At 40.8% G+C, this 26,114-nt stretch overlaps 2 protein-coding genes across 3 annotated transcripts in view; one reads left to right on the top strand and one right to left on the bottom strand.

Annotated features, from left to right (window-relative positions):
* The window catches only part of LOC119420650 (glutamate receptor 3), a 129,825-nt gene extending 128,111 nt beyond the window's left edge, over nt 1-1,714 (top strand). Inside the window, exon 16 of the mRNA XM_037688069.1 lies at nt 489-1,714. The gene's annotated coding sequence lies outside the window, so the exon portion shown is untranslated. The remainder of the gene's footprint in view (nt 1-488) is intronic.
* Nucleotides 1,715-5,827: 4,113 nt separating this feature from the next.
* The window catches only part of thoc2 (THO complex 2), a 47,995-nt gene continuing 27,708 nt past the window's right edge, over nt 5,828-26,114 (bottom strand). For both annotated transcript variants that reach the window (XM_037688066.1, XM_037688067.1), the window contains exons 30-39: nt 25,825-25,927; nt 25,304-25,683; nt 23,434-23,492; nt 21,902-21,937; nt 10,182-10,313; nt 9,377-9,443; nt 9,149-9,294; nt 9,003-9,064; nt 6,635-6,681; nt 5,828-6,543 (exon numbers count right to left, since the gene is read on the bottom strand). In XM_037688066.1, coding sequence (XP_037543994.1) covers nt 6,654-6,681; nt 9,003-9,064; nt 9,149-9,294; nt 9,377-9,443; nt 10,182-10,313; nt 21,902-21,937; nt 23,434-23,492; nt 25,304-25,683; nt 25,825-25,927 — 1,013 coding nt within the window. In that variant the 3' untranslated portion in view covers nt 5,828-6,543; nt 6,635-6,653. The remainder of the gene's footprint in view (nt 6,544-6,634; nt 6,682-9,002; nt 9,065-9,148; nt 9,295-9,376; nt 9,444-10,181; nt 10,314-21,901; nt 21,938-23,433; nt 23,493-25,303; nt 25,684-25,824; nt 25,928-26,114) is intronic.

Raw genomic sequence — 26,114 nt, 5'->3', positions numbered from 1 at the left:
AAAAAAAAAAAAAAAAAAAAAACATGGACAAAAAGACAGGAGACAGAACTGGAAGTGTCAGAAATGACTATGTTGAGGTTCTCTTTAGGAGTGACAAGGATGGAGAAGATTAGGAATGAGATCATCAGAGGTACAGCACAGGTGGAACAACTGGGAAATAAAACTAGAGAGACCAGACTGAGATGGTTTGGACATGTCCAGAGGAGGGACAGTGGGTATACTGGTAGAAGGATGTTAGAAATGTAGCTGCCAGGAAAAAGACAAAGAGGAGATCTATGGATGCAGTTAGAAGACAGATGGCGCAGAGTGAAACAGAGGATGACTATATACGATGACTCTATCTAACCAAAGTGATTTTGATCTCATTCACGTTGTCTTACTCCACCAGGTCCAGGCAGTGGGGAGTGGGGGGGGCGAGACTTTATTTACCACAAACACACCTGCAGGTTTTGACTTAATCCCTCTTTCTTCGTCTCTTGGTTTTGCAGAGGTGGTTTGTGAATCTTACTGGTGCGTCTGGATGGAAACAGCGACTCTGTAGGACCTGCCCCACACCCCACTTCCACCCCCAAACGTTGGCATCGTGGAGGCAACAGCCTTGACATGAGCTCAGACACACATGCCTGGGAGTCAACAAGTGCTCATATGGTCAACAAACCCGTCACACTAACAGAGGGCAATGACGCAGCAAGACTTTTCTGGGAACAGGGGATTTGCCTCTTGTAGTGCCTTAAGGAGCATTTTGGCGTCTTGGCAATGCAACTAAAATTAAATTCACCTGGAGGAATAAATGAAAGTCTGTGGAGCTTGAAGAACTTGGGCATGAATCCACATTAGATGACACATGGATGAACCGTTGTAATTATTGTTTTATATTTTGAAGAAGAAGAAGAAAAAAGCCATGATTCAAAAGCAAATCCCTGAGGTACTTAGTCATCTGAATCCTTTAAAGACATATTTTTGTGGTGAAACCTTAAGTTGGATGAATATATTTAGTGAGGTAAAGTCATTTTCTTGTTTTATTATAAGGCTACTTTCAGTGTCAGAATATTTAGGACAAGCTTCGATCAGTAACGTTAAGAATCCATCGAACTGGCAGCGCAGTATTCCAGTTTTTACTTTGAAAAGGACAAAACGTCAAGCGGCGGTCGTCCAAAACGAAGCCTGACGTTCAACCTTTGTATTTACTTCATGTTTGTTTTGACTCAAATAGAGGATTTCTTTAAACTGCCACTCTTTGACAAGAACCCTTTTTTTTTAATGAAGTCTGCCTCTTATCACTTAGTGCCATTTTGTTGAAAAATTAAAAGAACGCTCAACATTTTAGATTTGAAAGAAAATCAAGTTTGAACTGAACTCCTGGTTTACAATTTGTACACTCGGTTCGAATTCAAGCTTTGTTGAACACCGAAGCACCACAGCTTTTGTTGTGTTTGATGCATTTTGCAGAAGCCAAACATGGAAGAAGAGCAACAACTCAAACGTTTGTAGACGGAAACTTTTTTATCACCCGAAGAAACAAAATGTGACGACACGTCTTCTTATTCTTTTTAACCCACATAAAGTGCATGTGAATCTGCTGATGAACCGAACTGCAGCTCTGGATGAACTCCGGTTCAGATGGCCTGACAAAACTTTGGACCCAGTCTGGTTTTAGGTTTTTCCAGTTATTCTGTTGGTACCTCCAACATGAGAGTTGCATGTATGGACACAATAAACCTCAGTGAAGAGGTCGTGTACAAAGGATTTTATTACATTTCTTTAATAAAAGCAAGTTTATATTCATCTTTGGGACTTTATTTATTTTGTTACAATAAACCAGAGTTCTTTACTGCATTTTCTAAATAATTTAATGATTTCCTTGAAAGACACATCGTCCACCGCCTTTAAACTTCAAACTCCTTATGTTGAGAAAATGTTTTTCAAACCCCGTCTGTAAATGACTACTTCAAGATTAACTTCAGCTCAAAATACCAAAGTGGACTCAAAACTCAAGTAATATTGATGAGTAATAGTAATTGAGTAATTAGCTCAAAATCTGTCCAAATGACTGAGTTAGAGCCATTTTCGGTTTGAATTCAATTTGATTCAGTTCAAAAATACTTTATTAATCCCAAAGGGCAATTAAATGTTGTAACTAGTTGTCCTCATATATTTAAGAGATGTTATAGATGCTGATGGCTGTAGGTAAGAAGGATCTCTTGTTCAGGTCTGCCCCACAGCAGATCAGAAGAAACTGGCCGCAGATGCCGTCCGATCCGTCCAGCCAGACTCGGCTGGCCTCTTGGTTCCCCCGCACTGCAGGACCGCCCAAATGCCAGGCAGAACTCCTCCCAGAGCAATGGCCACTCCTTCCAGCAACCTGCCGAGGTCCTTGACGCTGTGGACAGCAGCCGGGGAACGATCCCAGTCCTTCTGCTGTCACGAGCCATGTTTCCTGCCAGTACCAGGATCTTAGCGGTCAGGCACTTGAGCACAGCCAGAAGGGAGATGGGAATGCATCCTCGTCACCTCCTTTTCAACTCATTTCAGATTTGGGGCTGTAGCGGAGATATTCTTTGAGATTTTGAGATGTTTATCAGCTGCTGTTGGTTGTAGAAAACTGCCTTGTTGCCATGGTTACGCATCATAACAAATGTCCAAAACTAAAAGTTTCAGTAAAAATCCTTCCAGCGGCACAGCATCCGATACGAGAGGAAACATCCATCCATCCATTTTCTTTACCCGCTTATTCCATTTTGGGTCACGGGGGTCGCTGGTGCCCATGTCCAGCAATCACTGTGCGAGGGGCGGGGTACACCCTGGACAGGTCGCAAGTCCATCACAGGGCCACATAGAGACAAACAACCATTCACTCTCTCACTCACACCTAGGGACAATTTAGAGTTACCAATCAGCCTAACATGCATGTTTTTGGACTGTGGGAGGAAACCGGAGTACCCGGAGAAAACCCACGCATGCACGGAGAGAACATGCAAACTCCACCCAGAAAGGCCCCTGGACCGGGGTTTGAACCAGGGACCTGCTTGCTGAGAGGCAGCAGCTCTACCAGTTGCGCCACCGTGCTGCCTACGAGAGGAAACAATCATCCAAAAAATGTGATTTATATCCAGCAAGAGGAATTAAAGTTTTCAAAAGCCAAATCTCAGAATGAATGTAACAGAGCTGCTTCAACATGCAGCCACCCCAAGCAGCACACTTCTAGAACAAATTTATTTATTAGCCAACTTAAATTAGGTCCACTTCAAACAAGAATTAGTTGCAGATGTACTTCCACTTATTACTTCCTGTGCATGGAGATAAAATCGTCTCAAAAGTACCGATAGTCACACACGTATACAAGATTTGTATGCATTGGTTTTTCAATTGGGCACATTTCAAACTGCACAAGTACAAATATTCTGTGCATAACTGTCAAATACACGTGCACAAATCACGTGCTGCAGATGGATCAGTCAACATGAGCGCACAGATTAGGCCCGTCTGTCTTCATGTGGGAAATCTACCAGGAAAATGAATACATTCTAGGGAGGTAGTTATTTTCCCCTGAGGATAATAAGCTTTTGAGTAGATCATTTCAAAAGTAGTCCACACAAGAAAATAAATATTGGTAAGTAAAATAAACACACTAAACCATATTTGTCAGATAGTTTTTCCACAAGAAAATGTTTGAATTTGTGGACTGTATGGCAGAAATAAACATCCCAAAATGGGTTGGGTATTCTTTTGGTAGAGGAAAAAGTAATGGAAAATGTATTTTCCAGTAATATATATTATATACATTCCCTGTGGGAGTGGTTAGAGATTCATGAGTCTAACAGCCTCAGGGTAGAAGCTCTTCCTCAGACTAGTTGTTCTACACTTAATGCTCCTCAGCCTCCTTCCTGAGGGAAGCGGGGCAAAAAGTGGGTGTGGGGTCCTTCATGATGCAAGTGCCCCTCTTCCTGCATCTGGAGGTGTAAATGTCTGTGATGGTGGGGAGACTGACTCCGACAGACTTCTGTGCAGCCTTCACCACTCTCTGTAGAGCTTCTCTTTCTGCAGCTGTGCAGCCTCCATGCCACGTTGATGCTGGAGCACAGGATGTTCTCCACTGCACACCTGTAGGAGGTGGTGAGGACTGAGCTTCTCAGACCAGCTCGTCTCAGCCGCCTGAGGAAGTAGAGTCTCTGATGAGCTTTCTTGATCAGGTTGGTGGTGTTGTTGCTCCTTTCTTGATCAGGCTGGTGGTGTTGTTGCTCCAGCTGAGGTTGTCATTCATGTGTACACCCAAGTCCTTGTAGCTGGAGACCACTTCCACTGCAGATCCTATGTTCAGTGGGGTGTAGGTGTGTTTGTTCCGAAGTCCACAATCATCTCTTTGTCTTCTTCACATTGATGTGAAGGTTATTCTCTTTGCACCAGCTCTCCAGGCGTTTCACCTGGAGTGGTGGAGCAGAGGTCAGAGAAGGTGATCAGGTCAGCGGTAAAACTCCCTGGACCGACATGATCAAAATGTGGGTAGGAAAGGTCAAGCGCCCACACCGGACTCCACCCTCATTTGTCCCTCTAGGCCCTTGAGCAAGGCCCTTAACCCCCACCATCTGCTCCCCTGGGTGCCCTGGTCAACAGTTCTCTGCTCAACAGAGGGCTGTGGTAGCTCGGTGGTCTGTGGTTGTGTCAGGAAGGGCATCCAGCGTAAAAATCTTCGTGCAAGTTAGTTCGCTGCGGTGACCCCCGAAAAACAGCAGCCAAAAATATATATGTATATTTATTCCCCACCCCCCACCTACAAGATTGTCCACATGAAGAAAAACCTAGTTTATAAGTGCAGAATATTCCTGCTTGTGCATTTTGAAATGTGGACATTTATGCATTTGTGAATGTTGAACTCATACAAATCTTGTATACTTGTGACCTTCATCCATCCATCATCTTCCAGTGTTCTGAAGCTGCTGTGGGGGCAGCAACTTGAGCAGGGAGGTCCAGACATCTCTTTCCACAGCACCTCTTCCAGCCCTTCTGTGATGCCACCCGAGACAGTGGGTCTTCCTCGGAGTCTCCTCCCAGTCTGACATGCCCGAAGCACCTCCCTAGGGAGGTGCCCAGGGAGCATCCTTACCAGATGCCTGAACCACCTCAACTGGCTCCTCTTGATGTGGAGGAGCAGCTCCTGGATAACTGAACTTCTCACTCCTGAGACTAATTTATCTTCGTACCCGAGCTTTCTTAAAATGTGTTCAGTAGTTTATAAAATATTTTGCTAACATGACTAACAAACACATGGACACTTAGGAAAAAACATTAGCAGGTGATAAAACAGTTTAATTCTATTTTGATTTCAAATCCACTAGGGGCGCACTGATTAGTTTTCTGGCTCATCTCTAAAAAGCCTGACCTGACGATACCGATTTTGTTTTGTAAGCGACACCGTCAGGTGTTATAAGGTCACAATCACCTCAGACACCTGCAGATACTTTCTGCAGTGGATTTTAGGGGTGCACCAATAAATCGGCCCCGATTTCCTTAATTTTGGGATAATTACGACAAACTGATTTTACAGATTTTTTTGTAGTTTTAACAATTGTCTGAACTTAATTTATATTTCAGAGCACTACCTCATGGCCAGTTAAAACAAGTTTATATTATTTCTAGGATATTGTTCAAGGGCATGTTTTTTAATTAAATAAGATTGGAAAATATCAACCTACATGTCTGAAGAGAATTTAAAAAAAGGAAACAATATTAAAGTGACACTAAGAAAACTATTATTTATTGGGTTTCTTTTTTTTTTTCTTAAAAAAAAAAAAATACACTCATTGAGTACAGCAGATAAAATCTCCAAAGGTCATTTCTGAAACGGCTGTATTTGGAGTACAGAAAGTCAAAATGTTTTCACCGCAGATTATTTTCTTTACATTTGAATTTAAATTGAACAGACCTTTTTTTTTTTAATATAAATTATGTAAAAACCTGATTAACACAGAAATCACAGAACTGTATGGGACACCAAAAGAAGGAGGAGAAAAAAAAAGAAATAACATGATGCGAGTTTCATGTTACCCTCTTCATTAATGTACACAATATACAAACTGGTCCGTCGGGTTTTTCTCACTGCTGTTTAACAGATTAAAAGGAGGAGATAAATAAAAGTGTCTCAAGAGGATGTGAGGCGAGTACTGACAGCACATTAAATCCCATAAAACAAGCAGAAAGGTGAGGCCTGATAACTTACAAAAAAACTAAAACTTATTTTCAAGCTTGGAATTATTGAACCAATGACCAGATTCTACCAAGAAATTACCATTTCATACAGTAACCACATTTCATCATAACACTGTGATTACAGCAGCAAGTTGTGCCCATTCTGAACAAAAATAATTTAAAAAAAAGGGAAAATGTGTATAAATTTCAGCTGGCTAAACAATCGAAGGGGAAAAGTAACGGGGTGAACTAAATAATAGCTACAACTAACGACAGTAGTGGAGAAAATAATACAAGTGTATGATGAGGTGCAGGTGGCGATGAAGATGTCTTGCTGATAAAAACGCAGATTATCCAGTTCTGTTTGGGTCAAACACAGAAACATGTCATGTCAAGAGTTTTAAACTGAAGGGCGCTGGGGGAATAAAAAAAGAACCTGAAGGGTTCTTACCTTCACTGATGGGCGCACATTATCTGTGCTTGTCGGACGATTTATGAGTACGACTGTTAAGAAAAAAGTTTTGGGCGGGGGAATAAAAAAAAATTAAAAACTTGAACTGCATCTCTCCAAAAAGTGTTGTTTTTTTTTTTATTTCCTTTACAAGAAATGACTAAAACATTCATATTTAACTGATGACTTTTGTGCTGACATGCGTCTAAAATAATCTGAACCCGGCTGTGAAAAAAAAAAAAAGAGAATTTTAGCTCGACCCACCAGAACAGAAACTGAAGACTGAAACAAGTGTCACGTTTACAAGATAAAAATTATTCTGATCATTAAAGTTAAAACAGCGCTGGTGTCCCCCGTCGTGGATTTGAAAAGTGAACGTTTGTCTTTTTGGAGACGAGTGTTTTTCTGGACTGGAGCTGAAGGAAATGGTGGCCTTGACCACCACAGATTCATCTTCGCCACAAACATTTCAGGAAACTACTTTAAGAAATATAAAAACTAGAAACTTTTTCTTCAAATGATTGGGGTGGCTGGTTTACACACACAAATATATATATATATATATATATATATATATATATATATATATATATATATATATATATATATTTATATTTATATACACACACACTACATTGCCAAAAGTATTTGTTCACCTGCCTTGAGTCACATATGAGCTTAAGTGACATCCCATTCCTAATCCGTAGGGTTCAATATGACGTTGGTCCACCCTTTGCAGCTAGAACAGCTTCAACTCTTCTGGGAAGACTGTCCACAGGTTTAGGAGTGTGTTTATGGGGATTTTTGACCATTCTTCCAGAAGTGCATTTGTGAGGTCATATACTGATGTTGGACGAGAAGGCCTGGCTCTCAGTCTCTGCTCTAATTCATCCCAAAGGTGTTCTATTGGGTTGAGGTCAGGACTCTGTGCAGGCCAGTCAAGTTCATCCACATCAGACTCTGCCATCCATGTCTTTATGGACCTTGCTTTGTGCACTGGTGCACAGTCATGTTGGAAGAGGAAGGGGGCAGCTCCAAACTGTTCCCACAAAGTTGGGAGCATGGAATTGTCCAAAATGTCTTGGTATGCTGAAGCAGTCAAGAGTTCCTTTCACTGGAACTAAGGGGCCAAGCCCAGCTCCTGAAAAACAACCCCACACCTTAATCCCCCTCCACCAAACTTTACACTCGACACAATGCAGTCAGACAAGTGCCGTTCTCCTGGCAACCGTCAAACCCAGACTTGTCCATCAGATTATCAGATGGAGAAGCGCGATTCATCACTCCAGAGGACGCGCCTCCACTGCTCTAGAGTCCAGTGGCCGCGTGCTGTACACCACTGCATCCGATGCTTGGCATTGCACTTGGCGATGTACGGCTTGGATGCAGCTGCTCGATCATGGAAACCCATTCCATGAAGTTCTGCTAACGGTTCTTGAGCTAATCTGAAGGCCACATGAAGTTTGGAGGTCTGTAGTGATTGACTCTGCAAAAAGTTAGCGACCTCTTCGCACTCTGCGCTTCAGCATCCGCTGACCCCGCTCCGTCAGTTTACGTGGCCTACCACTTTGTGACTGAGTTGCTGTCATTCCCAAACACTTCCATTTTCTTATAATACAGCTGACAGTTGACTGTGGAATATTTAGGAGAGGAAATTTCACGACTGGATTTGTTGCATCCTATCAGTTCCACGCTGGATTTCACTGAGCTTCCGAGAGCAACCCATTCTTTCACAATGTTTGTAAAAACAGTCTGCATGCCTAGGTGCTTCATTTTATACACCTGTGGCCATGGAAGAGATTGGAACACCCGATTCTGATAATTTGGATGGGTGAGCAAATACTTTTGGCAATGTAGTGTGTGTACACATATATAATATATATTATGTATATATATAATGTATATATATAAATAAAGGTGGCCATCTTGAACTTTGATGTGGTGACCCCATTTTTGAAAGTTTCCTTTTTTACACCTAGATGCAACAACGTCCCAAAATTAAAGTTGCTTATTTTTCCAAATTGTCGAACTCACAAGGTTTACATGCATAAATGGTGGTGGCCATCTTGGATTTCAAACTCATAACATGGACTGGAAGGTATTTCCGATTCCCCACTTTGCTCCATTTCAGGGAACAAAAAGGTACTTTTAGTGGATGGATTCTCACAGAAACATTTACTACCTTTGAGTCTGTTAAGCGACGCAAAAAATAATTTAAATAATTATCCTAATGAAAGTTTAATGCTGCTGGACTGTAGAGGTTTTAAACTTAAATGTTTACCTAGTTTCGGATCAAACCACTGCTTTGTTTGGGATGTTAAGTTCAGCAGTAAAATAAACAAATACAAGGTCTGTAAGTTAAGGATATTGTTTTTTCTCCTCCTTTCCACCGCTGCTCTTCTCTTTCTTCTCTTTGTCATGTCGAGACTCCTGCAGCAACCGAGAGGCACAAGTTGGAATGGACCATCAGAAATCAAATTACCTTTTGGAAGTTGTAAAAAGAGCTGAGCTGACCTTTTTGCCTCCAGAGGACGCTCGCTCAGGTTTCACAGACTCGACCTTTTCTTTGCTGGAAGATTTGGATCTTTTGCTTTTCTCCTTTTCAGGCGACAGTGGAGAGCCACAAGACGGACTTGTGCTCTGGCTGTTTTTAGAAGAGTCTGGAGGGGAAAGATACTGTCAGTTGAACTTTTGTCTTTGACTAGCCAAGACACCTCAGATTTTACAGAACCAAACACTCACTGGTGCCATTCTCATCCTTTCTGCGCTTGTTTTCCTGGCTCACCTCACGGTCAGCAACGGTGTGATCCTGAAAGAGGAACGACGACAATAAAATCCTGACAAACTCTGAAAGACTAAAAGTAGTATCTACATATTTTTTTCTTGTTTAACACAAAAACCCATGATATATTCAACTAATAGGAACACTTAGGGATGCACGATATTACCGGCATGGTATCGGCTGATATTTGCGATACAGTTAAATATCGGAAATCGGCCATTCCATCAAAATAACTCACCGATATAAAAGGCGCTAATATATATATATATGAATAAAGGTGCTGTTTTTGTATGACAACCCAGTGACAAGGATGCCTGCGGTGCCAGTACAACGTTATGACGTCACGCGCGCCGTTGAGTTTAGATTTGTGAAAAGTTCAAATTTGTACTGTTCGAGTGTTGTCATTGCGTTAGAGAGTAAATGTCATGAATAAATTTGACATTAAACATAATCCAAGTTGAAGTGTAACGTCATTTTCAGTCCCCTTTTTGGCATCTACATTTGGTAGCAGGACAAATTGACAAAGACCATACAGAATAATGTATTTTAACTCCACAGCAGAGAAAGCTATGTAGTCTATGTAAGTAGGTCTAGGGGAAAAAAATACATCGGTACTGGTATTGGTTCAGCCAAAAAAGTTTTAACATATTGGCATATCGGATATCAGCCAAAAATCCAATATGGTGCATCCCTAGGAACACTAACTTTCCTAAAGTAAAAAAAGAGACAAAAAAATGAAAAAGAATGAAAGCTAAAGATGCTCACTCTTTTCCTTTCTTTCCGATCCTTTTCTTCCTTCTTCTCTTTGGATCGGCCTTGTGCGTTCTCTGTGTCTTTCTTCTCCACTTCCCTCTCTCTGCTCTTGGACCGGGCAACTGAATTTAAGTTGGTGTGGTGCTAAAAACAGTTACACATGAACACAAACCAACTGTTAATCTAAACCACAAACAAAAACAAGGCTGAAAACTAAGCACAGAAAAGTTATCAGTCATCTTGAGTCAGATTAAACAGGGATTGATGTTTAAACCCATGGTTCCCAACCATGGTCCTTGAGGAACACCATCCTGCATGTTTTAGTCGTTTTCAAGCTTTGGCACACCTGGTTTGAATGAATGGGTGAGTAACAGGCTTCTGCAGAACTTGAAGTAATTAAATCACTGAATCAGGTGTGCTGGAGCAGGAAACAACTAAACCATGCAGGGTAGTATTCCTCGAGGACCAGAACTGGGAATCACTGGTTTAAACAACACACATCGGCTCTGGCCTTACCTCCCTGTCAGAGTTAGGATAGATTTATAGATCACGCTGCTTCACCTTTTGAGGCTTTAACGTCCTCGATGACAAAAACATCTCAACCTCCCGTTACAGCCTCTGATTTGTGGACTTCACTGAACTCAGCCAGGTGTCTCCAGTAAACTTGCCCTCTGTGGGAGGTTTTAGTCTCGTAAATCTGACATCATACGTTCTTACTGACCAAGGTGACTTTATCCAACCTTTTAAAGCATTAGAAAGCTGCTCCAAAATTATCACTTTGATTTAAAACTTTTAAAACTGAGTTTGACAACAAAAAAAACAAAGCACTGATATAAATACATTTTAAGCAACATTAGATGAAAACGGAAGCAGAAAGCTAAATGATGCTAATGTAACTCAATAAGTGGCTACCAGCTGTAATTTAGGTAGTCTGTGTTCATCGTTCGTGTATAAATATTAATTAAAGAAACAGCAGAGATTTGATGTGTGTAGTGAGGCTGGGAACTTAAATCAAAATTGAGGAAAATAAACACTGAAGTTGAGCTAAAGGAAAGAAGAGATTCCTTGTGTAAGCTCCTTTGTATTGCAACTCTGGCACAACAATTTCCTGCAGGATCAATAAAGTTATCTTATCTTAGAGAAAGGTACAGAAGAGGATTAGAGCTGTGGTGTTAAATGTTTTTATTTGTTTAGAATCACAACTTCTTTCTTCAATTTTTTGAGGATTAAAGTCAGAATTCTGAGAACAATACAGAATCCTGACTAATTACCATATTTTTCGTTGTATAAGTCGCACATTTTTGCATACATTTGCGAATCCTGTGACTTATACACCGAAGCGACTAACATACATTATTTTTCCTCTATATTTATAACTAAATTTTTGACTGAGATCTGACGATGTTATTCATTTTGACATGAAAAATATTGAACACTTCCATTTTCAGCCACTAGAGGGTCCTAGAGCAATATGGCAAGCCAAGTGTTTAATTAATAGGTAAAAGTGGCTATTAATGAGACACTGCACAGAAATCTGTCGGAATCAGCCTCCCCACCATCACAGACATCTACACCTCCAGATGCAGGAGGAGGGCCACCTGCATCATGAAGGACCCCACTCACCCAGCGCACACACTTTTTGCCCCGCTCCCCTCAGGAAGGAGGTTGAGGAGCATTGGGTGTGGAACCGCTGGACTGAGGAACAGCTTCTACCCTGAGGCTGTTAGACTCATGAATCTCTAACCAGGTTAATCACTGCGAAAAACCATATCATGTTGCTGCTGATCTGTTTCATGTTGCTGCTGATCTGTTTTAATGTTGATGTGTTCATGCGTGCACATCTGCTCACAGACTCATGTTCATGTTTGTGCTGATGTTTAATGTTTTATGTTATGAGTGCTTAGTGTATATTTAGTTGATGTTTTTCTTAGTTCATATCTTAGATGTTATTACTGTTTTTCTTAGACATTTTATTGTTGGATGTAACTGGGACCCTGTGTACATAATTTCGCTCCACCACATGTACCACATGAGGTGTGAATGACAATAAAGAAACTCTGACTCTGACTCTGACTCTGACTTGGCTTGCCACAGTCAGCCACATTCGTCTCGCTCTGGAACTCCTGGAGCAAACGTCCAATCAGCTGCATTTCGCCGCACCGCTCAGGAGAAATGCAGGCCTCCGTGTTCAACCGTCCCCCTCTTACAATGCTGTGATTGCTAGTATCACTCAGCCCTCTGTGAATAGTAAACAGCCATCAGTGTGCTAATGATCCATTGTTAGGCTGATGGTCCTTCTTGATCATGTGAACAGCTGGTTTTGAATATCGACAACAAACTGGTTGATCCACTCTGAGAAGGTGCTATTTATAAGACTGAGCTGAATACAGCACCTCAGACTGAAGAAGTCTTTCGGATGAAAGACGAAACGTTTCTACAATTTTATTTATTTTTTTTTGTTGTTTTTTGAACATCCAGAAGACCTGACAATGTTTTTAGAATATACAGTACACACATATCTCCGTTGTGTGTACTGTATATTGTTCTGTTCTTCGGTTTTATGCTGTTAAGTAAAAAAAAAAAAAAAAACTTCTTGTTTGGCTTAATGTAATTTTATTTTTTCCAAACGTAACTCCATTTTTTCAAATGTGATTCTGTTTTTTCTAATGTGATTCGGGCCACTTCAGCTTTGGCTTAATGTAATTCTGTTTTTTCATATGTTGTGATTTAGTTGTTTTTGTTGTGTTTTTTCAAATGTTGTTCATTTACACCTTAGGGCCACCGTAAGAAATAGATGAAGAGGTCAGAACGATCCACACACAAAGATTATTTTCTTAACTAATGCTCAATAACTGATTAATAATTGATTAAATGTGTTTACAGACTATAAATTCTCTTGGACTTCTTGGATTATTAAAGGTTTAAAAAATTGTCCCAAATTTAGATTTTCAACTGGATGGAATAATTTCAGGTCAAATGTAAAGTCTGTCAGCTTTGAGCGGTGAAACATCCAGATGTTGACATGACACTACTTATACATCTCATTGTATCGGTAGCTCAGTTCGACTTCTCTACGTAATATTGGGCCGTGAACAGCCAGAGTGCACAAACAGCTTTTATGACAAAAGATGACACAATTCTGAACTCTGGGGTTCAGAATAAACCATGAGAGCTGTGCAGACTGGACACAGCGGGTATCGGATATTTTGCGAACAGATTTGAAACTGTGCAAAGATTTGCAAATGACTGATTTTTCCCTGTGAACAATTAGGTGAAGAGATGCAGGAGTTCAGCTGAGCGCTGATCACTGGTCCACATTGTTTCCACATCACCACTCAGTTCTGGTTCAGCTCGATCAGATATTAAATAAAAGAGAATATTGAATTGTAGCGCTCACTGGAATGATGTTTGTTTATGCAGAGCTTCCTGATATAACACGAGTACTCCATACTATACATACATCAACTATTATACAGCAATCTATAGCAACGGCCCTCACATGCCAACACCTTCTATAACCTTTGACCTTGATTTGTGACCTTGACCTTAGAGCTGTGATGGACAGATCACGACACTCTAGTGATGTGTATGAGGTCTCATTAAATCATACCGAAGGATCAGAAGCTGTGGGTGGACAAGAGAAAGTTGAACAGATGGAGATTATATGATAAGAATGTCCACCTTTGTATAATAAAAAGTGAGAGTTTTTGACAAACCACAGCCACAACATATCCTGATGCATGCTCAATAATCCAGGTAGAAAAATCTAAAAAAGTTAAGTCTGGTCCTCTGGACATTCAAAAAACAAAACAAAGCAAAAAAAAAAGGTAGAAACGTTTCGTCTTTCATCTGAAAGACTTCTTCAGTCTGAGGAGCTGTACTCAGCTCAGTCTTATAAATAGCAGTCAACCTACTTCACATATGGGGAGCAATATTATAGGCGGAAACATGGGTGTGCTATGGGGTCTCCAGTTTCTCCTATTGTTGCCAACCTGTACATGGAGGAGGTAGAAAAGAGAGCCTTGACGTCCTTTTCAGGGACACCACCAAGTCATTGGTTCAGGTATGTTGACGACACCTGGGTTAAAATTAAATCTCAGGAAGTCCAACATTTTACTGACCACATCAACTCTGTGGATAAATACATCAAGTTCACACGAGAAGATGTAAAAAATGGCAGGTTGGCTTTCTTGGACTGTGAGGTCTCAGTCTCTGATAGAGGACATTTGCAAACCGAGGTGTACTGCAAACCCACCCACACAGACCAGTATTTGCAGTTTGACTCCCATCACCCTTTGGAGCACAAGTTAGGAGTCATCAGGACTCTGTACCACAGAGCAGACAGCGTCCCCACTAACTCAGGAGCCAGGCAGAAGGAGAAATCCTACACAAGACAGGCTCTAGATAAATGTGGATATCCTAACTGGGCCTTCCTGAAAGCAGAGAAGAAACCCAAACAGGACTCCAGTCAGCCATCAGGTGAAAAGGAGGAACCCAGACCCAGACCAGTGGTCATTCCATATGTTGAGGGAGTATCAGAGAAACTGAGACGTTTATTTTCTAAACACAACGTCCCAGTGGCTTTTAAACCCCAAAATACATTACAGCAAAGACTGGTTCATCCCAAAGATCCAGTCCCCCGGCACAAACAGAGTAATGTTGTGTATGCTGTTCAGTGTCAGGAGGGTGATCAGTCTTACATCGGGGAAACTAAACAGCCACTGGCCAAAAGGATGGCCCAGCACAGAAGATCAACATCATCAGGCCAGGATTCTGCGGTCTACACTCATCTCCAGGCCAGCGGTCACTCTTTCAAGGATGAAGATGTGCACATCCTGGTGATACTGGTTTTACTGACAGAGCAACATTTGGATTTTTTGTTCTGTTTTAGACAGACGGTGCACACCTTTAAAATTAATCTGATGGCAACTACATGCTCCGTCACATATGTAGATGCCTTCTTGACATTTCTCATCTTAAAGCATTAAAGAAATCCCCTTTAAAAGAGCACAGGTCCGTCCAACAATACATAGCCTGCACAGTGTTACATATATTTATTGTGATTATTTAAAAAAGAGAATAGAACCAAGACTAAATCTCTGCCACACCATCCAGTAAACACTTTTACTTTTCGGTTGTTAGATTTCTTTCCCTAGAACTACAATGATCTTAGTAGCATTTAGGCAGCTTTATGCTTTCTTTGTTCACAATTTTTGTCCAAATTCTACCAAACTCAACAAGAATGACAACAAAGTATTTTCTAATAAACATGTTGCAACATTTAACCAGTCGTAAAACATTTATGTTCTGTGCATGAAATGCTCTATAAACAATGTTTATAATGTTTTCCTCATATTTATAACCCAATTTTTGACTGGGATCTGACCATTTCATTCATTCTGGCATGGAAAATATTGAACACTACCATTTTCAGCTGCTAGAGGGTGCTCAACTAATATGGCAAGCCAAGTGTCTCATTAATAGGTAAAAGTGGCTATTAATGAGACACTTGGCTTGCCATACAGCCACCATCGTCTCAATCTGGAACTCCTGGAGCAAATGTCAAAGCAGCTACATTTCACTGCGCCACCCAAGTGAAATGCAGCTGATTTGACCATTAAAGTGCATTTATTAAAGAAAAGTTAAACTGAGACGCACCTTTGCTATAATTTTGAGTAGGGCTGGGCGATATGGACCAAAATTTATATTTCAATATTTTTAAGATAAATCGCAATATACGATATACAGTGAGGAAAAAAAGTATTTGAACACCCTGCGACTTTGCAAGTTCTCCCACTTAGAAATCATGGAGGGGTCTGAAATTTTCATCTTAGGTGCATGTCCACTGTGAGAGACATAATCTAAAAAAAATCTAGAAATCACAATGTATGATTTAAAAAAATAAATAATAATAATGTGTGTATTTGAACACCTGCCAATCAGCAACAATTCTGGCCCTCAAAGACCCGTTAGTCCACCTCTAAAAAGTCCACCTCCACTCCACTGATTATTCTAAATTAGAAGCACCTGTTTGAGGTCATTAGCTGCATAAAGACACCTGTCCACCACACAATCAGTAAGACTCCAACTACTAACATGGCTAAGACAAAAGAGCTGTCCAAAGACATCAGAGACAAATTGTAGACCTCCACAAGGCTGGAAAGGGCAGCGGGCTACGGGGCAATTGTCAAGCCGCTTGGTGAAAAAAGATCAACTGTTGGAGCAATTATTAGAAAATGGAAGAAGTTAAACATGACTGTCAATCTCCCTCGGACTGGGGCTCCATGCAAGATCTCACCTCGTGGCGTATCAGTGATCCTAAGAAAGATGAGGAATCAGCCCAGAACTACACGGGAGGAGCTGGTCAATGACCTGAAGAGAGCTGGCACCACAGTTTCCAAGGTTACTGTGGGTAATACACTAAGACGTCATAGTTTAAAATCATGCATGGCACGGAAAACAAAGTTCTAGAATTGCGCCGCTCAACGTGGCTGCATGTTGGAGCAGCTCTGTTACTTTCATTCTGAGATTTTGCTTTTGGAAACTTTAATTCCTCTTTTTCTGGATGTAAATCACATTTTTTGGATGATTGTTTCCTCTGGTATCAGACGCTGTGCAGCTGGAAGGATTTTTATTGAAACGTTTTTAGTTTTGGACATTTGTTATGATGCGTAACCATGGCAACAAGGCAGTTTTCTACAACCAGCAGCTGATTAACATCTCAAAAGCTCAAATAATATCTCAACTACAGCCCCAAATCTCAAATGAGTTGAAAAGGATGTTCTGTGGACGCATTCTCATCTACCTGCCAGCTGTGCTCGAGTGCCTGACCACTGAGATTCTGGAACTAGCAGAAAACACGGCTCATGACAGCAGAAGGACAGGATCGTCCCTCAGTACCTACAGTTGGCTGGCTGTAGTGACGAGGAGCTTGGCAGACTGCTGGGAGGAGTGGCCATTGCTCTGGGAGGATTTCTGCCTGGCATTCGGGCGGTCCTACAGCCCGGGGGAACCAAGAGGTCAGTCAAGTCTGGGTGGACTTACCTGACGGCATCTGCAGCCAGTTTGTTAGGACCCACTGTGGGATGGATCTTTACAAGAGATCCTTTCTGTCTACAGCCATCAGCATCTACAGTATAACATCTCTTAATGAAATGAGGATAACGAGTTACTACAACAAACAATTTCCCTCTGGGATTAATAAAGTATTTTTGAATTGAATTGAATTGGCATGTTCTAGAATCGCGCCGCTCAAGGTGGCTGTATGTTGGAGCAGCTCTGTTACTTTCATTTTGAGATTTTGCTTTTGGAAACTTTAATTCCTCTTTTTCTGGATGTAAATCACATTTTTTTGGATGATTGTTTCCTCTGGTATCAGATGCTGTGCAGCTGGAAGGATTTTTACTGAAACTTTTTTTTTGTAGTTTTGGACATTTGTTATGATGCGTAACCATGACAACAAGGCAGTTTTCTACAACCAACAGCAGCTGATAAACATCTCAAAAGCTCAAATAATATCTCAACTACAGCCCCAAATCTCAATGACCGGGGCCATGTATTGAGAGATTTTGGAGAACAACCTCCTCCCCTCAGTTAGAACATTGAAGATGGGTCGTGGCTGGGTCTTCCAACATGACAATGACCTGAAGCACACAGCCAGGAGAACCAAGGAGTGGCTCTGTAAGAAACATATCAAGGTTCTGGAGGGGCCTAGCCAGTCTTCAGACCTAAACCCTATAAAAAATATTTGGAGGGAGCTCAAACTCTGTTTCTCAGCGACAGCCCAGAAACCTGGTTGATCTAGAGAAGATCTGTGGAGGAATGGAACAAAATCTCTGCTGCTGTGTGAGAGAACCTGGTGACAAACTACAGGAAACTTTTGACCTCTGTAACTGCAAACAAAGGCTACTGTACCAAATATTAACATTGATTTTCACAGGTGTTCAAATACTTATTTGCAGCAGTAACACACAAATATATATTTTTTAAAAATCATACATTGTGATTTCCGATTTTTATTTTTTAGATTATGTCTCTCAGAGTGGACATGCACCTAAGATAAAAATTTCAGCGCCCTCCATGATTTCTAAGTGGGAGAACTTGCAAAGTCGCAGGGTGTTCAAATACATATTTTCCTCACTGTATATCTCGATAGTCAAACATCGGCTAAGTTCATGGCACAAACCAATGCAGACATGTTCCCGTTTTTAGTATTTTATATCACTTTATAATGTAGCTGTTTTTGTTTCGTTTTTTAATATAATTTTCTTCCATTTATTTTTTAAATTTATATGCTTTATTTTATGATTGGCTACTATTGTCATCACTCTGTTAAAATCAAGTCTCTCTTGTAAATGAGTCCCGAGGCTCAATGAGATTAACCTGTATAAATAACGTTGAATTAATTAATATTTTTTTCCTTTCCATAAAGTAATAAAATATATTTCTAAGTCAAAGCTTTGTCCCAATTGTCACACAGGCACATGTATTAACAAACAGCTGTAACTGTACTAAATGTCTAAAAATAAACTATTTACCTACATATATTAAATAATAATCCTCTTCAGCTGCGCCGCCTTCACAACATTAGTAAGCGTGTGTGAAGCAGCACGTGAAGCTGTGTGACGTTGGACAGGCAGAAAAAGAACTACACAGATTTTCAAGACTTACAGTGAGAGGCAGAGCCACATTAATAAATCAGCAGCTTATCATATTGAAGACACGGTCCTTAGCAGCTAACAAGACAACCAACTTTAGCCGTCTTGTTAGCCGCTAAGGACCGTGTCTTCGATATGATAAGCTGCTGATTTATTAATGTTGCGCGCTCACTGTTCCTCATAAGGCACAGCATGGCTAATAAATGAGTTTTGACCCCATGGTTTGTAAATGGTAAATGGACTGTGCTTGTATAGCGCCTTTCTATCTTATTTCAAGATACTCGAAGCTCTTTACACCACAATCTGTGCCTCATTTACCCATTCATACAGCACTCTACTAGATCTCTACAAAGCTAATGGAACAAATCATTCTAAAGAGACTAACCAGTGCTTTATCACATTCATACACTGATGAGACACACATCAGAGGCTATGAGGGGTTCAGTGTCTTGCCCAGGGACACTTCAGCATGTGACTGCTGGTGGATTTGAACCCCCAACTCTCGCATTGGAGGACGACTGCTCTAACCACTCAGCCACAGCCGCCCCGTCTCAGGAAAGGAGTCTGAAACCACAGTCGGAGCTGCAACTTATAACTTACAGCGCTGTTTTAAATGGTGAAAAAAATTTGTAGTTCTGACCTTTTGTCGGGACTTGTTTTCAGCATTGTCTACAGAAAACATTTTTCTGCTGCTCATCTGACAATTTAAATCCAAACCATCTCCAAATAACAGCCATTGCTTCTCTTTTTGCACAGCAGCTAAGCTGCTCTCTGTTTACTTGGGTTACCCCCCCCCCCCCCCCCGCCACCTGGAGAAGCAGGAGACGGGGGCAGCATGCGCGGGTGAGGTGCTGTGTTTGTATTTAAAGAGGGAGAAGGAGGAGGTTGTGTGAAGTTGGAGATGCAGACAGGAGAAAAAGAACTACGGTACACAAATTTTCAAGTCTAATAATACTTGATGGTTGCGATGGAGCCATTGTAACCGTTGTAAATAGAAAATCTTGCGATACATCGAGTATATTCGAGACATCCCCCAGCCCTAATTTTGAGCAAACAAATAATTGTTTTTAAGTGTTAATCTTGTTAAATTCTTGTTAAAGTCCTCCCGTGCATGCTCCCGCGACCACCATTTGGCAGCCAATCAATTTCTGGCACAACACTGGCCCACATTTCCGAGTGGTCAGCGATGACGTATAATAGATGAGATGTATACGGCAAAGCAACTTATTTATGTTTTTTTCCCACTTTATTAGACATATTTGAACTGATGAGACTTATACGGTGGTGCGACGTGTACGGTGGTGCGACGTGTACGGTGGTGCGACGTGTACGGTGGTGCGACGTGTACGGCGGCAAGTATGGTAATTCTTTCTGGTCAACCTTTAAATCAGTTTTCTGACAGATACATCTTCAGGAACAATCATTTTAGTTTGTTTTGAAACTGATCAACGGTAGCACTAAGAAATCCCATCGTATAATATTTAGTCAATGTGAAACCTGAGAATTCCTCTTTTTAAAATACAAGGTTGGAATTGCTGCTGAAATCACTAGACAAGTAAAAGTTGAGTTTTCAAACATACACACTTTTGTAAACAAAACTAGCTTGTTTCTAGGCCGTGTGCGGCTGCTCACATGTTCGAGTCCTGAATAGGGGTGTAACGGTACACCTGGGTGCAACGGTACGAACCGTTTCGGTATGGCATGTTCGGTTCGGTCCACGTGCGTACCGTTTCGGTTATTTTCCCTCTCATTAAATTTGATTAACGAGAGATTATGCACCCCGGAACTAAAATTCCTAAGCGTGTTTCAGCACGGCGCTATTATCTTGAAGCACGCGTAGCATTAGCAGCCTAGCTACTCGTTGCGGTCTCCTGTTTGGGAACATTATGGCTTTCTTGTTAAAGACAAGTGTAAATCTAAAGCTGTGTCGACGTTGTTTCATGGAGATTGGATCTGCAGCAGCAACACGTCTAACTTGAGAACGCTCTTGAAACGACATCATCCGAACGTGAACGTCTCTTGTACAAGCAAGAAAAGCAGCTTGTTGCAAAGACCAATAACAGCAGCATTCAAACAACCTTTTCAGATCAGTCCAGAGCAATAACACAAGCTGTAAGAGTTTTTAAAGCTCTGGATCTACGTCTGAATGTTGTTGATGTGCCGGCTTTAAAGTTATTGAGCCCCGCTACGACAACACGTCAACACTTCAGCAGCACTTAATGAAAAAGCTAAAACTGATATTGTCAACAAGCCCTGGACCAGATTAAAGCCCTGCCCTGATGATGATGATTTTATTAACTCTCTTTTTTTTTTTTTTTACCTCTTTCTGTTTTATTTCTATTGTGGGACAGAGATAGAAGCTGAGTCTTCCTGTTCAGGGAAATCCACCAGAGATCACCTCCAGCTAAGAAGTCTGTGATGACTGAACTCTGAACTTTTCCAGTGACCCGTCCCACCTGTGGGAGCAGGTCCAAGAGGTTGTGAGTAATGAGGCCAAATACAGCCACACTGCAAAATTAGCACAGCTCTACCTCTTTATTCCTGCTACTGTTGTTAGAGGATTTTCTCCACCACTGGAGATAATGTCACTGCAACCAGATCTGAGCTTTTGGCAGAAAATGTGGACAAGTTGGTCTTTTTGGCCAAAAACTTAAAACCTGATTACTTAGATTGTAAACAGTCTGTTGCTGCTTATTGTTCTGCATCTGACTGTTATTGTATTTATTAAGATTTTTATTATTGTTAGCATAGTTTATTTATAATATTTATTTATATATTATAAATATATATATTTACATTTATTATACTGTAAAGAGTGCCGTTTATTTAAAGTATCATCAAAATGGGTCACTTTTATTTATTTTTATATAAACGTATTGTTTACTTGGCATATTTTCAAAGTAAAAGTTTTGCAAGTCTTCATTTTGTCTTTTTTTGTACCGAAAATGAACCGAACCAAGCCCTCCCTGAAATTGAACCTAACAGAAATGTGATTTTAGCGTACCGTTACACCCCTAGTCCTGAACATAACAAAAGGAAGACCAACAGAAGAAAATGAACAGCAGATACACAAACCTTGGGTGTGGACTCCTTGAGTTCGTTGTTACTGTCCTGTAGGGATGAATGGAGATGACAGATGAGCTGGGAGGGGGTGGGGATTTGGGAGGAGGTTGTCAGACAGCAGTAGAAAGTTGGTAGAAGAGGGGAGGGGGAGGAGAGTCTGGGCTGGCCGGACCAACAGCATACTTCTCCCTTTGACCTCTGACCTTCAAGAGCTAAGGCTTTGACAAAGTTATTAGAGAGACGAAAGTTCATAGGCTCAAAATTTGGAATGTAAACACTTAAAAAATAGAAAACTTATTGTTAAACCCTGAGCATATGTGAAATAACTTAATTACTATAAACATGTCTGCAACTTTAGTGCAGCTGGTATAAAATACCTCTAAAGTGCAAGTGCTGTAAATAGTGGGCATGTGTGTGTGTGTGTGTGTGTGCACGTGTTCCTGTGTGTGTTAGACAAATCACTCAGTTCTTTATGTGCTTGACTGCGTCCCTACAAAGATAACTGCTGCTGTCACTTACAGTTTAGGAATGGATAAGACACACGGAGCCTATTTCTCTGGTGGAGGGGTAAAATAAAGACCTAGCAGAAGCTTCCGGGGCTGTGGGCAAGGCTCCAGACGACTGCGTTCGCCCACTCTCTCCTTGTAGGGGCAGGATTATTTCCCTCTGTATTTTTGGTTGGTTCACAACTGCAATATTCATTCTCTCCGCTGATCTTGGCTGCTGGTGGCTCGGATTCTCCGCTCAGCGCTCCCCAGGAGGTAGAAGGACTGATGAGGCCGATGTCTGGAAGAGGCTGTAGAGGTGGCGTCGAAGGGGGCCACAGCACGACTGACTGGGCGTGCGTCATGCGATGTGGAGGCTGCGTGCAGGCTGCTTTAACGAGACGAGACAGAAGAAGGGCTGGAGGCACTTGTGAGGTTGTGCCGGAGAGGTGTGCTGGACGTCATCCATCTACGAGCTGCATCAGGGCGTGTTGAGGAGAGGGCACGACACTTCGCACCACTTCGAAACAGGAACTCTTGGCGGCTTGCAAAAAGAGCGGGGGAAAAAAATCCCAAAGAGCAAACAACTTCTTTTGGCGGGGATAAAATTAAAAACGACACTTTGCTTCTGGAGAGCTCTTGACTGGACAAAGCCACTTTACTTCAGATGAAAACTGATTTCAAAAAATGCATTAAAAAAAAAAAAAAAACTCCACGCAAATATAAAAAAATGCTTAAAAATTTTCATCCCAAGGCACACTGACTGCTTTCACTTATATAAAAATATGAAAATATTTCAATAGGAAAATATTTTAATACACATAATATTCTCTTGACTAAGTCCTTCAGGGGATTTTCTCCTGTTTCTGAAAACTTTTATGCTGATGTCCATGGAATGCTTTCAAACTCCCATCATTAAGGTTGGGCTTTCCAGATGTCATGCCTGCATGAATGGGAACTCTCCTTGAAGATCTTCAGGGCTGCTGGAATGTGCAACGGCAGGGAACGCTCCGGCAGATAGAGAAGAAACGGGCACAGCCTTCCTCAAGCCATACTAACCTTAACAGACGAGGAGTGGGACGGGGAAGAGTGACAGTCGAGCTTTCGTCTTTTGTGATCTGTTGAGGCAAGAGGAGGAAAACTTTATAGTTAGCACCAAAGTCAACTTTCTGTATTTAAAACAGCATGTTAAATGTAATGTTTAGGTTATAACGATGAGTGAAAGAGAGACTGTCTAAGGCAGAGGTCTGCAACCTTTATGATCAAAAGAGCCATTTCTGCCCCTTTGCACACTAAATAAAATGTCTATAGAGCCGCAAAACCTGAAAAAACTGTGATTATCAACTGGTGGTCCATGACCCACTTCAAGCCTGTTGGAGGGGGCTTTTCTGGCCAGTAGGTGTGATATTATGAAACTAAAATATCAAATTATTATTAACATTTATTGATATTTTTATATTTAGGACAAAAGAAGACTGGATTTATTTACTTGTTTTTTTATTTTATTTATTTTTTATTTTTTACCAATTTTCTAAAAATTCAAACACCAATATGTAGACTTATACGAATTTTCTTTTTAATTGTGGAAACAATTCATAAAGTATCGTATTATATTTGAGAAACAGATCACACCATAAGCCTGGAAGTGAGCTAAAAGAAGTGGCTAACAAACTACTAGCATGATGTAGTCAAGTTTTACTCCTTGCAGACCCCTGGTCTAAAGCTATATTCACACTGCAGGTTTTTATGCTCTATTCCAATGTTTATGCTCCTTATAATTAAAATATGACCGTCATCAGACTCCAGTGTGTACGCTCTATGGCTCTGGAGACACAGAAGCTGTTTAAAGAAGGAAGTCTGGATGCTACACATATTATTAGTATGTGTGTATCAATTAGGAAGTTGTTCAGTCGAAGCAAACTTCTTTATTATTTACCTCTTGAAAATGAGTTTGTGTGACTCACTGAGACTACCTGTATAAATAAAGGGTAAATAAATAAAAATTTAGCATTTGTTATATCCAGTGTTTACTTTTGACCTTGCCTTTTCCAGCACAGAATTAAATTATTATTTATTTTTGGAATGGGGTGATGTACAGAAAGTAGGAACAAACTCATCGATCCCATTATACTATTATTGAGAAAATAAAATGTCAACGTTGATATCATATCTTACATCCAGGACATGACAAATTCAACAGGATTTTACCTTTGACCTTGAGTCGTGACCTTTAAGCTGGGGGGGGGGGGTGACATGTGTACGCAGCACTTTGTCTGGTGATGATACATGCATGTATTGCTTTGTTAAAATATCAAATGGATCAGGTTATCAGAGGGACAAGCTAAGACTTTGTTTTAACTTTGACCTTAATTAGTGACCTTGTGTGTCAAACACACTGTCTCATGATGTATATCATATATGTATGAAGTGTTGTTTAATTATCTTGAGTGGAGAAGATGTTATGGGCGGAACAAAGATAAACTTTATTGCGGTACAGACGGAGACTATACCATCATACATCTACCTTGGACAGGAGTATAAAAAGTAAAAAATAAAAAAAGTAACTGGACTTGATTATTTTAACTGAAGGAGAGCTTTAAACTGAATGATGTCAGCATCTGTATGATCAGTATTTGGATTGAACTGCATACCAGTACTTTGATGATGTAAAACTGGATGAAATGTGCCATGACCGTTCAGTCTGAGGTCATATTGAAAAACACAGATTATTTATTCAATTTAGTATCATATATGAAAGAGACCTGGGTCGGGATTGAAAAAAATCTAATTTGTCATGTTTAGATGGTCATTAAAATAAATTAGATTTGGTCCACTTTTGGCTGCAGTGTTAGCCCTTCAGACTGATGGTAGTAAATGTTTATTAGCTTTGTGACGAAACACAGCATGTAAGAGTAGTAAGGCTCCTCACCCCTCTCAGATTCAGCAGGCTCTGATCTAGGATTAGGTGACTTGAGGGACACGGTCGCAGCGTTTCGGTCTCCTTTCTCCTTGCTCTTAGACTCCTTGACGGCATCCCTGGATGGATCCACGGGATCTACGTTTCCTGCTTTGGCCTTGTCCTCTTTGCTGCTCTTCTCCTCTGGCTTGACTTTCTCCCTGTCTGCCTTCGGGGTCTTCTCCTTACCCTCGCGCATCACCCGCTCCTCCTTCACTGCTTTTTCGTCTCTCTGCTTCTCTCGACGGTTCTCTGCCTTTGTCTCTGGAGTGCTGCTTGGTGTCTTCTCCTTTTTCTCTTTTTTCTCTTTTACAATCTTCTCTTTGTCGTCCCGCTCTTTAACAGCTTTGGTGCTGCAAAAAAGTACATTGTGATTTTACTAAACAGATTTTGACAATACAAAGACACATCACGACAAAAGCCAATACTTAAAATAACTGAAAAGGCTTTTAGTTAGGAATGTTTTATGGATGAATATTTTTAACAAAGTTTACCTATTGAGAGCACCGTTTCCGTTGCTTGTGGTAATTTTGGCTGCTGCACTGTTGGCTTTGTTCACTGGCTTTGAGGTCCCCTGAGATTTATCCTTGCCTCGATCTGCATAAAAACAGAACAGACTAAAATTAGCTTTAAATTACTGCTGCAACCTCAACAGTGATTTAGAACTTTTGAACATCCTTTTAATTTTGGTTAACTAAAAAAGATTAAATCATTCTAAAAGAATAAATAAACAAATAAACATTTTAATAGAATTAAAAAACTGGAACAAATGTGAAACATTGAT

This window comes from Nematolebias whitei, chromosome 14 (assembly GCF_014905685.2).
Source record: "Nematolebias whitei isolate Nwh7 chromosome 14, NemWhi1, whole genome shotgun sequence".
NCBI classification, from domain to species: domain Eukaryota; kingdom Metazoa; phylum Chordata; class Actinopteri; order Cyprinodontiformes; family Rivulidae; genus Nematolebias; species Nematolebias whitei.
This window is presented reverse-complemented; position numbering and strand designations above follow the sequence as displayed.